Source organism: Marmota monax, unplaced genomic scaffold, assembly GCF_021218885.2.
Source record: "Marmota monax isolate L192 unplaced genomic scaffold, Marmota_monax_Labrador192_F-V1.1 WCK01_AAM20220418_F8-fsc00042, whole genome shotgun sequence".
Classification (NCBI taxonomy): domain Eukaryota; kingdom Metazoa; phylum Chordata; class Mammalia; order Rodentia; family Sciuridae; genus Marmota; species Marmota monax.
In genome coordinates, this window is record NW_026693008.1 from 8023086 (window position 1) to 8037164 (window position 14079).

Below are 14079 nucleotides of genomic sequence, written 5' to 3' on the forward strand. Positions count from 1 at the left end.
AATTCTCTCTTCCAAAGCCAGTCATTAAGAATGATAGCATGGGGGAGCTGGGGTTGTGGCTCAGAGGTAGAGTGCCTGCCTAGCATGCATGAGGCACTGGGTTCAAGCCTCAGCACTACATAAAAATATTATGTCCACCTATAACTAAATAAATATTAAAAACAAAAACAATAGCATGAGGAATTCTGAACTGCTTTGATGAAAATGGCTGCTTGGATAGTGCCCATTTGACCATTCCCTGCTTTGTAAAGACAGGAAATTCATCCCAAGCAGAAGCCACAGGACTGCCTTTTCCTCAGAGGACTCCCCAACCTCCTGACCCTCCCCTGCCAGGCCTCTATTTACTTCCAAAAAACACATTTAATTGAACATATATTACCCCTCGCCCTGGGCTCTTGTCAAGGCTGAAGCCCACAGGATGGAGACTTGGGTGAAGAAAAATATATTTGGATTCACTTTAGAACTAGAAGCCTGGGAGGAAAATGGAAGTGCTTTGGAGAAGAGAGTACAAATGCAAAATCAAGTAAATGAACAGGCTGCCTCCTCCCTACAAATGCATTTTGTTATAAAACTTTGGGTGGAAATTACTTGGGTTTTTTGTTTGTTTTTCTCTTGATACTGGGGATTGAATCCTGGGGTACTTAACCACTTCGCTATATACCCAAACCTTTTTATCTTTATTTTGAGATAGGGTCTTGCTAAGTTGCTGAGGCTAGCCTCAAACTTGAGATCCTCCTGCCTCTGCCTCCCAAGTTGCTAGGATTATAGGCATGTACCACCATGCCCAGGTGGAAATTACTTTGCTTTCTCAACTGGATCCATTTTTCCATATGCATGCATATTTTTATTAATGGCTGTGGGTCTGGACATAGATGCTCCTGGATCTGTGGAATATTCCAATGTCACATCCACAGGGCAGGTTTGTTTCTACCATTCATCTGTCTCCCCAGGGACCAGGACTGCTCCTGGCCTACAGAAGATCCTTTCTAAACACTCATGAGAATAATGAACAAGGAATCTGAAGTTATACACCTTCTTTGAACTTTGCTGCACACTCTTCAAATTGTCCCTTGCCTCCTTTGCCTCTGTTATTGTTTCTGAATCTATCTGTTACACAACAAGCTGGTACAGACAAAGCAATGGGCCTGGGAAACTCCACTCCCACAGTTTCCCAGGTGGAAGTGGCAAAGCTGGGATCCACCTTAGGTCTGTCTGACTCCAGCCACATCCTCCTTAACCTTAGCTCAGCTTCTTCTCCATAAAGGAATAGAAAACGTACCTAAAAGAAAGGCCCCAGAGCACTACATCAACTGCTTTGATGAAGTAATCTCTCAGGAGGTTGAGGCAGGAGGATCGCGAGTTCAAAGTAGACTCAGCAACTTAGCGAGGTCCTAAACAACTCAGTGAAACCCTGTCTCTAAATAAAATATAAAAAGGGCTGGGGATGTGGCTCAGTAGTTAAGTGCCCCTGGGTTCAATCCCTGGTACCAAAAAAAAAAAAAAAAAGTATTGTTAACTCTGTTTAAAGGAGAACGTCTTCTGAATGCACAGCCCTTAGCACAGTGCCTGATACAGGCTAGAAGTTCAACAAATAGTACCCAGTGAGGAAATGAGCAAACAAAGCTCAGAAGCCCAGAAATACATTGCCTTCTCCTAAAGGGCAAACCTCCCAAGGCCCTGTGCTTGCGAACTACCCACAGCTGGGTGCTAACTGACACGCTCAAACAGGTTAGCAAGGAGAGGGGCTTGAGAAGGCCCTCCTTTGGCATTCCTAAATTTGGGGCTTCACATGTATACACACACACACACACACACACAATGCTAATGTTGACAGAGGAGAGACACACATAAAAGAACATTAATGTTCAAGGGCAACATGAGAGAGTGGGGAGGTCATGGTATCATGCTGCAAGTGACCATCAGCAAGCAGGTCACTTCAACTCCACCGGGACCACAATTCAGTCCTTAGTACAGTACCAGGCACAGCAGTCTGGTGTTCAACAGTTATCAAGGTGACAAGCAATGCATATAATTGACTTACGGCATCTGTAAGAGCCGGGAGACGGTAGGCATGCCATTTTTACAGGCGTCACAAGACAGCGTAGACTCCAACACGGCCACTTGAAATGAACAGATACACATTTTAGTTCCACAGAACACGTTGGCAAATCCACTTGGTGATGAAAAGTTTGACACCGCTTTGTAATAACTGTCTGCAGGCTGATCAGGACAGTGTCAAAACTCTTCACACACAGACAGATGGCATACATGGGGGGAGGGGGGATGCTGGCAACACTCGTGTTCCCAATGATTCAAAAGAAATGCCTCAGGAGCCACACGCTGACAGAAAGCCAAGTGTATTCCAAAGATAATTGGGACTCATTCATAAAAAGTGTTTATTCTCTCAGAAAAGAAGTAAACCCTACACAGAAGCACAATTTGGAACTTGAAAGTCATTTTGCTGCTTGCCTGATTTAAATCAAAACCAGCACACGAAATGCCAGCTGTTGATACCTCATTATCCAACACCTTGGGTGGCATCAAAAACAGCAGAGACTTTCTACCTGAAGGTCACTGTTCAGTTTTGGCTGTTCAAACTCAACACAAAATAGTCTTGGGGGCCTGTTCTCTCCACATTTTTGGAGTGTTGACTTGTATATTCCTGGATGATGGTCCAAGAGCCACCCTGCTCTCCTCTCTCCGCTCCAGCTGAGTTCTCAGCTGGCTGTGGAGAGAACAGGAGGGCCCCTGGGTGAGTCGGCTTCAGTTCCTGTAGAAGGGAACTCCCACCTACCCTTTGGCTCTCCTGGGCCTCCTCAGGTAATGCTGGAAGAGCTCCTGGATCCAGAATGTTTGTGACCCTGCACCCCTGGCTGGGCCTGCTGGGCTCTTCTCTGACAGGCTTCTAACCCATGGCTCTCGTGTTCCAGTCCTGCTCCAGCCTTGTTCTGACTCCTGACACCTGCCAGTGTCCCCAAGACTGGCTTCAAGTTGCTGGGCCCTGGCTTTTGCTTCTGATTAAGATTCATGCTGGCTATACTTCTCTTTATGTCCCTCTACTTCAAAAATGCTAATGCATGGCTGGGGCTGTAGCTCAGTGGTAGAACACTTGCCTCACATGTGTGAGGCACTGGGTTCGATCCTTGGCACCACATAAAAATAAAGATATTTTTTTTAAAATGTTAATGCATTTTACAAGAAGTTTCCTGAAGGTTTCAGATGGCCTCACCAATTGTCAAGCCATCTGAATGTTTGCTGAAGTGTATTTCTGGTTGTGGAGGATAGTAACGTCCTCTAGGTCCTTCCTGGACTCTGGAAACAGAGTGAGTGGCTCTGCCTGAGCCCGGGAGATCCCTCCAAACCCTATACTGACCCACAGCCATGGATGGTGCAGGAGGAAAGGAATCCACAGGCACTGAGTCTGGCGGTCGTCCATAGGTCATTTCATACAGTAAGTGGCCAAAGCAGTGGACGTCCACACTTTCCAACGTCTGTGGAAGAAAGAGAGCAGTGCCACATTCATCCTCCATCTAGACCCCCTGTTCCTGCCCAAAGCTTTCACTGAGAAACCAGGCCCAGGGGCAGCCCTACTCCCAATTGGCAGTAAAAATGCAATTCCAAAGCCTTTCATGAAAGCTCACAAGGTATCATTCTGACCAAACGTCATGGTCCTACCTCTGTGATTTTCCAATTAATGATTTCACCCCCTTCCTTGCCCTATCCAGCAACGCTCCCTAGGAGAAACAGGGCCAATGAGTAAGGCCCACCTCAGCTCTGCCTTTCCCTGCTTAGCACTATTTCCTACATGGGAAGATCAGGGGTCCTGCTACTGCTTCATTGCTTTAGTGACTTACATTGATTTTCCTGAACTGTGTGAAGTAGGACCGGTAGAAGGAAGGAAGGCCCAGTAAGGAATTCTCGAGGTCTAGCAGCCGGCAAGTGTCCCCATCTAACATCACGTTGGAGGCATGAAGGTGCCCATAAGGGAATCCTTTGTCATGTAGAAACTTTAATACCTATTAAAAAATATGCATAGGTTACATTTTCCTCCCAACTCACTTGGATATAAGAGAGGTTATACTGTGTGTGTGTGTATGTGTGTGTGTGTGTGTGTTTTATTTTTGGCTGGGGGTATAGCTTAGTGGTAGAGCACATGTTTAATATGTACAAGGTCCTAGGTTCAATCCCCAGCACTGAAAAAAACAAACAAAAAATCAAAAACAACCTGGTTTTTCTTTTAAAGTCAATATGTTTTGAAACAATATCAAACAGGTCACTGGGGCGATTCCTAAAGAAAAATGTGACCTCTGTCCGTTCCTTTGGAGTCATGCTGAATGCTCTCAGGCTGTGAGTCTGAGAGGCAACATCAAGTTCCCTTTTCCAAAGAATAGAGAAGGGTTGGGCATGGTGGCACACTACTGTAATCCCAGCAGCTTGGGAGGCTGAGGCAGGAGAATCTCGAGTTCAAAGCCAGCCTCAGAAACTTAGTGACACCCTAAGCAACTCAGTGAGACCCTGTCCCAAAATAAAATGTAAAAAAGGCTGGGGATGTGGCTCAGTGGTTAAATGCCCCTGGGTTCAATCCCGGTACCAAAAATAAACAAAAAAGAATAGAGAAGAGTTTTGAGCAAATAGCTTTGAAGCCAAGAGACTTTGATTTAAGTGGTTTCTGATCCCAACAGTCCAGCTCTCTCCAGGGCAGTCCCGATTCCTTCTGCATTAATGAATGAAGCTGTTTTCTCAGCACTTCTGACAGGTACTTCAGAAAAGGGACTGACTTGCAAACGTCTTTAGTCCAATCTCTTCTCAGGACACATGTGACTGTTTATTAACAGAAACATACAACAGGCTCCCATAAAAAGAAGCAAACTTTTCAGCTGCCATTTAAAAAAAGTGGCTTGCCCCTAGAATAGAGATGCCACAATACAGCCCTGCAAAGACCTGGCGAGTCACAGCGACAGCGGTTAAAGGGGGCTGCCCAGGTCAGTCTACTGAGGACTGAAAGAAAATATCACAACTTCCCCACTGTTGACTTTATTTATTTATTTATTTATTTTCAGTTGTAGATGGACACAATACCTTTATTTATTTTTTTAATGTGGTGCTGAGGTTTGAACCCAGTGCCTCATACATGCCAGGCAAGCACTTACCACTGAACCACAACCCCAGCCCCCTACTGTTGACTTTTAAACTCTTCACCTTTTTTAACTTACAGTGTGTAAAATATATTATGAGTAGTACATGTATGTAATATATATAGTTAAATATACACAATGGAGGTTTATGCTCAAGTCTTTTTTACTGATAGGGCTGCACAGGTCAGGAAGTCTAGAATAGAGAAGGGTTGGGCATGGTGGCACACTACTGTAATCCCAGCACACTACTGTAATCTATTCTATTCTTCTCTATTCCATCTAGAGGATGATATGGGAAAAGGCTTTCCTTTCCTTTCTTCTTTCTTTCTTTCTTTTTTCTTTTTGGTGCTAGGGATTGAACCTCAGTCTTGTGATGCTAAGTACACACTTTACCACTGAGCTATATACCTCCAGCCCAAATGGGAAAGGCTTTCAATACTGATTATACTTCTGTAAGGGAGCCACATGGGTATATATCCCATATAACAAAACAAAAGTCTTGGCACAGAGATGAAGGTCAACCAAACACAAAACCAGGCATCCTCATACCAAAGTTCTTAAAAGTCAGACACCAAAGTTATTAATAGCTAACACTTTTAGAATTTTATAAATGTAAATTACGGCCACCTTCATCACAAATATTTGCTTTTGGGGGTAAAATATAGCAATGCCATTAGTTTATAAATATTCAGACAATGTCAGCAGTTTTGGATATTGCCTGAAAACTTTTCCATAAGAAGAATATAATTGTGAACAAAACTCCAGCACCACTTAAACAAAAACTGAATACCTCTTACCTCTAAAATCTGCCGTCCATATGTTTTTATTTGCTGGAGTTCAAGGCCCTGAATCTTCTTAGGGTTGCAATATTTTTTTAAGAATGGGTCCTTTGGTTTTGCCTTTTGAAAAGAACAAAGTGCACATTAGAAAGTGTCAGAGGAGCCTATATCTGCACCTGAGCTTCCTGAACACGGAATAGCCTACAGACACTGGAGGTTCCAGAGACGGCCAGCCCACAGGATGTGGGTTTAAAAATACAAGAGTCTGTGAAGTGGATAGAAAGAGAATGACCTGGGTTCTGTCCCTTCTCTTTCCCAGGGATGATGTGCCTAGTCAAGGCCTTGGTAGTCCCCTGAACCCTGCATACTGTCAGGACTCTTCAGAACTGCTTGGTTACGTTCTAGACACTTTAAAATTGACCCAAGCCTACAATGAAATGGATACAATCATTAAATGTCCTATCTTTCCTCATGTGTGAAAAGAAATGCTCTTGGGGCTGGGGCTGGGGTTCTGTAGTAGAACACTTGCCCTGCACATGTGAGGCACTGGGTTCAATCCCCAGCACCACATAAAATAAATAAATTAGTAAAACAAAGGTATTGTGTCCATGTTCAACTAAAATAAAAAAGAAAAGAAAAAAAAAAAAAGAAATACTCTTTAACCACACTGTGTAGTCTTTCCAAATAAAAGGAAAACTAAAATAAAATCCTCAAGGACTAGCTTCTGGAACCTTAGGTATCGAATATTAATAATGAGATCTAAAGGAACTCAAAAGAACTTTGTAACCATGATCATGTACATTTACCTTGTAAATCAGATCCTTCAAAGTTCCTTTTTCATTAAATGTCCTGATTAGCAATGCAGAGGATTCATTAGCAGTGGCAAAGGTAACCCGATAGATGTAAGGGTGCTGCCAAAACAAAAAAGAAATTCATGTTGATTGGCATGAGAATCAGGGTCCAGGGCCTGCTTATGCAGAGTCAAGAGCCACCTTGGTAGTTTGGTTGCATATAAATGTGAGGATATTCCTGAACGGTGGTAGTTTCAAGTTATTTAGATGATCAACTAGTTCCTGTTCCTTCCAATGGGGGAAGGGAAAGAGATGTTATTGACAAGAGGAAAGTGGATAATGAACATGGTGAACTCCACCTTGAAGGTATCTGCACTCTCTTAGTTCAGGCAAAAGCCTGGTGGAAGACAGGAAATGTGAGTTTGGGGAATATGGTTTTGATATTCTGCCTCTATAAATGGACAAAGAATACAGCCAAATCTCAGCACAACCAAGTGGGACCAGGATCAATGTGCCTCTGCTCGCAGGTTGGCCTGGTATTCCACGCTGCTGTTAGGGTGCCGAGCCAGGGAGCACGGCAGCCAGGAAATAAGCAAAAGCAGTATAGTTTGGCATCTTTGTTCCCTTCCAAAGCTGCTGGCATGGGTCACCCTGCTGTTCCATAGACATTTGCAATATGATGATTCACAGTGTCCTCCTCAGATGGGGACACTGACGTCAACCAAGTAGGGTGGGGAAAGGACAAATTATTTAATGACTGAGAAGAAAGTCCTCAAATAACCTCAAATTTTGGTTGCATGAACAAACTGGCTCCAGATTGGCATGACAATGCCCAACAGCTCACAGGAATTCCATGAAAATTTAAGACAGCAGAAGCTGAGCTGCCCAGGGCTAGACGGTGGAGAGGCTGGGGGAGGGTGGAAGGTTATGCCCAGAAAAATACAGTAATCAATCCTGAAAGTTTCTCCTGATCATCACATCAGCATGGTGGCTGCTGACTTTTTAACAGCTTTATTGATACATAATTCACATGTCATTACATTCACCCTAACCATTCAATGGTTTTCAATATATTCAATGGTAAGATATCACAATCTAATTATAGAACATATCCATCACCCCAAAAAGAAATTCAATGAAATAGACAAAGGGGAATGGGGGGAGAGTGAGGGGGCGGGAATGGGAAAGATATAGAATGAATTAGACATAACTCTTCTATGTTCATATGTGAATACATGATCAGTGCAATTTCACACCATGTACAACCTCAAGAATGGGATCCTAATTAGAATATTAGACTCCATGCATGTATGATATGTCAAAATACACTCTACTGTCATGTATAGCTAAAAAGAATTTAGCCAGCGCATGGTGTATGCCTGTAATCCCAGCGGCTCAGGAGGCTGAGACAGGAGGATCAAAGCCAGCCTCAGCAATGGTGAGTCCCTAAGTAACTCAGTGAGACTCTGTCTCTAAATAAAACACAAAATAGGGCTGGGGAAGTGGCTCAATGGCCCAAGGCCCCTGAATTCAATCCATGGTACAAAAATAAAAAATTAAAAAAAAAGAAGTTATAATAACTTGTTTCTGAATAAAAATAAAAGTTATTACTAATATTAAAAAAAATTCAATGAGAAAGGCTGGGGATATAGCTCAGCTGGTAAGACTGTTTGCCTCACATGTACAAGGCCCTAGGTTCAATCCCCAGCACCACCAAAAAAAAATTAAAAAAAAATTCAATGAGTAAAATAAAAACCCTCGAGTCCACACTGATATGACTAAAAGGGCTGGAATATAGCTCAGTGGTAGGATGCTTGCTTAGCATGCATGAGGCCCTGGGTTTGATCCCCAGCACGGAAAGATTAAAAAAAAAAAAAGGAAAGCTCTTTCTTATGATCTAATAAATACAAAAGGAATGATGAATTAGAAATCACACTGAAAGCTAAAACTAGTAGATTTGATAAAGAACAGGATATTTCATGTAGTCTCAAACTATCTCCCAAAACATTATTTATTAATTCTAGGTATTTATCTTAAGAAAACAGTTAAGGATGGGCACAAATGTTTAGCTAAAATTGCTCATTGTGACTTCTTTTCTGTTTTTCTTAATCTAATAAGAGAAAAAAAAATTAAATACCTAAATGCCTGATTAGTTGAGTAAACTAGCCAATTAAAATTCTATGCTACCATTAATAATAATGTTGCATTGTATTTATTTATATGATCATGTTTACATGACTAAGGGAAGTTTTCAAACAGCATGTAGATGGTAAAGTGGTGCATGCCTGTAATTCTAGTGACGCAGGAGGCTGAGGCAGGAGGATCTCAAGTTTAAGACCATCCTGGGCAACTTAATGAGACCCTGATTCATAATAAAAAATAAAAAGGGCTGGGGATGTTGCCCAGTGGTATAGCACTCCTGGGTTCAATCCCCAGTACCAAAAACAAAACAAAACAAAAAAAGCAGTATGTATAAAATTTCAAAAAGTCAAATAAAGTTCTAAAACTGTAACAACTCAACATTTTGGTTCCTCCTTCTGGTTAGTTGGGATTACAGGTGAGTTTTATTTTCTTATTTTTGCTCATCTGGGTCTTATGGCTTCTCTACAATTAACATGTACCTCTTATATATGCTACTTTAAAAACAGAAAAAGTACAGCCCATTAAAATAAATTTAAAACTGAACGCAGACAGCATACCGTACAACCTGCCAAACTCAAGGCCACACCATTTTTCTTGGTCACACATGATACCTTGTAAAAAGCCTGGCCTTTTATAGCATGACAAGCCACTCTGTCTTTAAAAACGAATGTGTTAACTCAACTGGACAAGTCAGCATAATTTTGCTCAGCCATTAAGGAACTCCTACAACCTCATGCAGACAACAGATAAAGAACATCAACATTTACTCAAATTTCTGGCCAGATTAGTCTTTACTGAAGATATTCTCCACCTAGCTTGAAATATATCATTGTGATCCTTTCCAACAAAGGCCTTATATTAAACCTGTGCATTGCATAAGTAGTGCTAATGAAGGTCAACTAGTAAGCCTGTGAGAGTAGTAACAGACAACAAAATGGATATTCTGCCTTCTCTTTACCCAGCTTATTGAAATTCTGTCTTCTGGACTAGAAAGAGATCTTCCAATTCCACTGATACATACACCCTCACCAAGAAAAAGAGACTCAGAAGAGTAGTTGCTTTCCTAATCTAGTATCTGTTTAAAATACAAGAGCTAACCTGAGCATGGTGGCACACACCTGTAACCTCAGCCACTCGGGAGGCTGAGCCAGGAGGATTGCAAGTGTGAGGCCAGCCTCAGCAACTTAGCAAGGCCATATCTCAAAATAAAGTGAAAAGGACTCAGGATGTAACCCAGTGATAAAATGCTCACTTCACATGTGTGGAGCCTAGATCTAATTCCCAGCACTACAAAACCCAAAAAACTAATATAATTTAAGGTTATATTTAAATTATCACATTTCATGGGTTGTGCAGATGTCATGAGTGTCATTTCAAATGGTCTGTGATCCTTGGGAGGAGCCCTGCACAGTTTCTGTCAGGTCTGAAATCCACCTCTCTCTCCATTCTCGAGCATTTCTGCTCTTCTCCTCATGTTCACACTCAACACTATGAATCTGGGATCAGCCCTAAGAATAACAGAAGGACATGTACTCACCAAACAGGAAGGCAGGAGTTTGATTAGACATTGAAAATCTTTATCTGACAAGTACTTGTCTGGGCCAAGGTCAGCCTGAAAACATGGGAGGAAATATCAGTGTACAGTCTTGGTCATCAAAAGAAAAATTCCTTAAAAGTCTTTCCCTTTCATTTTATTTGTCCAAATAAATGGTAAATCAAAGATGACAATCACGCTAACTCTTGTTGCCTCAAGGTCTTTCTGTCAAGGCAGTGTATAAACATACAAAAACCAGGATTTAACTGTGATCACATCTAATTCTACTGATCAAATGTATCACTTGAATGCCCAAAGTGAAAGACTCTAAGTAACCAGGTGTCTGGAGGCTGAGGAAGGAGGACAGCAAGTTCAAGGACAGCCTCAACAACTTAGCAAGACCATCTCAAAAAATTTTAAAAAATTTTTAAAAAGAAAAGCAAGCACTGGGGATGTAGCTCACTGGTAAAGTGCCCTGGGTTCTGGATTCAATGCCCCATATTAAAAAAAAAAAAAAAAGATAAAGTACTAAAACTGTTAAGATTATTTTAAGGTGTAGATATTTCTTTCCAAATGTTTACTAGGTGACTAAATATAATTACACCTATATAACCAAACACACTGCAAAGAGAACTTAAAATGACTCTCCTTTGATATGGGACTGCAGAAGCCCTGACATCAACATTAATAGTGCAGTACGATTTTGTAATTCTCTTGTCAAATCTGCTTTCAGAAATCTATCTAAATTTCCTGAAATAAAATTGATGCAATAAAAACACTAAAAAGGAAAAAAATATGTGAAGCAAAAAAATTAGCTTACCCAGCTTAAGACTAGCCGTTCCTTTGGTTGATTTTTAATCTTCATCAAAAAATATTTCTTCCTTATCCTCCAGCCTGTCATCAAAGCAGAAATGTGTTTAGAGCTGCATCATTTTTACAATTGCTCTAAGCTTCACTGACTAAAAGTAATTGATCAAAATTAAGCTTGGCAAAATTACCCATAGTAAGCACCAGTAAAAAAGCCACTTGATTATGTTCACATGGTAAAGGGTATACCAGAGAGCAAGCAAGCAAGGTGGAGGGGAGGAAAAAGGGAGGGAAGGAAGGAAGAAAGGAAGGAAGACAACAGGGTGGCTGGGAGGCTGAGGCAGGAGGATGGCGTTCAAAGCCAGCCTCAGCAACTTAGGGAGGCCCTTAGCAACCCAGGGAGACCTCATTTATAAATAAAATATAAAAAAGGGCTGGGGATGTGGCTCAGTGGTTAAGCACACCTGAGTTCAATCCCCAGTACCAAAAAAAAAAAAAAAAGAAGAAGAAGGAGGAGGAGGAGGAGGAGGAGGAGGAGGAGGAGGAGGAGGAGGAGGAAAGAAAAAAGAAATTATTCATGGAAGTAGTAAGAGAATGGATTAAGTGAAAAAGACAGATGAAAACTGGATGGTAGCTGGGGATATAGCTCAGGTGGTAGAGTGATTGCCTCGAATGCACAAGGCCCTGGGTTCAAACCCCAGCACCAAACCAAACAAAACAAAAAACCTGAATGGCGGGGGCTAAGGTTGTAGCTCATGAGGAGACTGGTTACCTAGAGCATGTGAGGCACTGGGTTTGATCCTCCACACCACATAAAAATAAATAAATAAAATAAAGGTATTGCATCTATCTACAACTAAAGTTTTTTTTTTTTTTAATTAAAATAAAGAAAAAGAGTGATGGGTGCAAAAAGTTACTACCATCCAAATCCTAAGATGCGTTAAGTAGTAAAAGTTAAAGACCGCATCCTCAAGCATTAGGAATGCAAAAAGAAAAAGGAGTCCCAGAACCTAAGAAGAGTCCTAGGACATCTGGGGATATCTGACAGAAAGAGGACCAAGAATGCAGGTCTGGGACCTGTCTCCTTAATGGATCGAGCTGCCGATTTCTCACCTATGTCTTTCAGTGGCTCCACCACCTCCCACTTTGGCTCTGATCGGAAGAACATGGAGACCTGTTGTAAGGCAATCTCTGCAAAGACATGTGGAAACTCATTAGTCAAACACATTAGGAAAAGGGCCATATGCTCCAGATATTATTCTCACAAATGAAAAAATTACAAAAAGAACAGGAAGAAGAAGGAGAGGAGGAGGAGGAAGAAGAGGACAACCAAAAGCAATGTGGGATTTTAGACTGGACCCTAAAACAGCCAAAGCACATTAGTGGAAATACTGGTGAAATCTGTGTAACACATGTGTTTAATAGCAATAAGAGAGCTGGGCTCAGTGGAGTATGCCTGTAATTCCAGCGGCTCGGGAGGCTAAGGCAAGAGGATGACAAGTTTGAAGCCAGCCTCAGCAACTTATTGAGGCCCTGAGCAACTCAGTGAGACCCTGTTCCAAATAAAAAATAAGTAAAAAAGGGCTGGGAATGTGGCTCAGTGGTTAAGTGCCCCCGAGTTAAATCCTCAGTTAAAAAAAAAAAAAAAGTAATATGATAATATTAATATATTTTGACAAGTGTGTCATCAGATATTAACACTGAAGGACAGGAATATACGGAAACTCTTTGTAATACCATTGCAACATCTCTGTAAATCTAAACTCATTCCCAAATTAAAAGTTTATCAAGCAGCAAAAACAAAATGTAATTATTAATGATATAAAAAAATAAATGCGTATATATTTTTTAACTGGAAAATCTAAAACATGTGAACTAGCTGACCTAAACCCTGAATTTGATATATGCCCCAGACCACAACCAAAGCACAAGACTCAAAACACATTCTAAGGTCAGACTGGAACAGCACTGAATGTTGTTCCAAGTGATATTTATCCCATCTTCATTCCTCATGGAATTATAGCTTTCACCAACAAAGAAGTGATTAGCCTTAAATAAATACTGGAAATAAAAGCCAGTGTTTTAGAAAACATCTATGTTCAGTAACAACATGGTTCTATTGTGGGAAGTCACTGAGTGCCTGTTTACGGGAAAATTAAAAAAAAAAAAAATCCATCCTTTCTCCCCTCCTCTGGTGTTCACTTATCATGACAATGTTTTCCCCCTTGAAGAAGACAATGAGAACAGGAAGTTCTTTAAAGTCCACTGTATTAAGAAACCATCAGAATAACTGCTTTTTACATTTCCTGCAAAAAAGCAACATCTGTAAGTTGCCATTTCCTCTCAATGCAGGGAGTAAATGAAAGTAGTTCAGATCCCTGAAAGCTAACAGCCATCATCTCAATGCACCGTGGAATTCCACCTCTGCTGAGCACTAACTGCTGTCCAAGGAGACTGGTGAGGCCTGAGGGATTCGCCAGAAATACTCTCCGTATGTCAAAATGACCCCATCTCCAATTATGCAGAGAGCTTGACAAACAGCATTCTACTGATATGTTTTACTGTACATTATGAGTTAAGAGAGACAGGGAAGAAAACAATTTCCTAGCTATTTGTTTATTAACTCAATATGTAAAGTGTCAATGACATCCACTCAGAAGAAAACACGGGGTGCCCAAATCAAAATTGGCTCGATTTACATTTGTTGTAACTACCCCAATGCACAATGAACCGTTTACAAGCAGAAGCATATAAATTTTTATTATCAACTCTGGGAACCTTGCACCTTTTCTATAATTAATGTTGCTATAAAGCGTTTTTAGTATTTCCAAAATAACTTGCAAATAAGCAAGCATAAAAGGAAATTAAGTGAAAATTATTCATATCAACTT

The 14079-nt window shown here is 41.1% G+C and overlaps 1 protein-coding gene across 8 annotated transcripts in view; it reads right to left on the reverse strand.

Moving 5' to 3' along the window:
* The window catches only part of Pxk (PX domain containing serine/threonine kinase like), a 75631-nt gene that overhangs the window by 19166 nt on the left and 42386 nt on the right, over nucleotides 1-14079 (reverse strand). For all 8 annotated transcript variants that reach the window (XM_046452985.2, XM_046452984.2, XM_058582102.1 and 5 more), the window contains exons 5-12: nucleotides 12302-12379; nucleotides 11202-11275; nucleotides 10385-10459; nucleotides 6721-6825; nucleotides 5933-6034; nucleotides 3855-4016; nucleotides 3374-3491; nucleotides 2042-2120 (exon numbers count right to left, since the gene is read on the reverse strand). In XM_046452985.2, the coding sequence (XP_046308941.1) occupies nucleotides 2042-2120; nucleotides 3374-3491; nucleotides 3855-4016; nucleotides 5933-6034; nucleotides 6721-6825; nucleotides 10385-10459; nucleotides 11202-11275; nucleotides 12302-12379 (793 nt within the window). The remainder of the gene's footprint in view (nucleotides 1-2041; nucleotides 2121-3373; nucleotides 3492-3854; nucleotides 4017-5932; nucleotides 6035-6720; nucleotides 6826-10384; nucleotides 10460-11201; nucleotides 11276-12301; nucleotides 12380-14079) is intronic.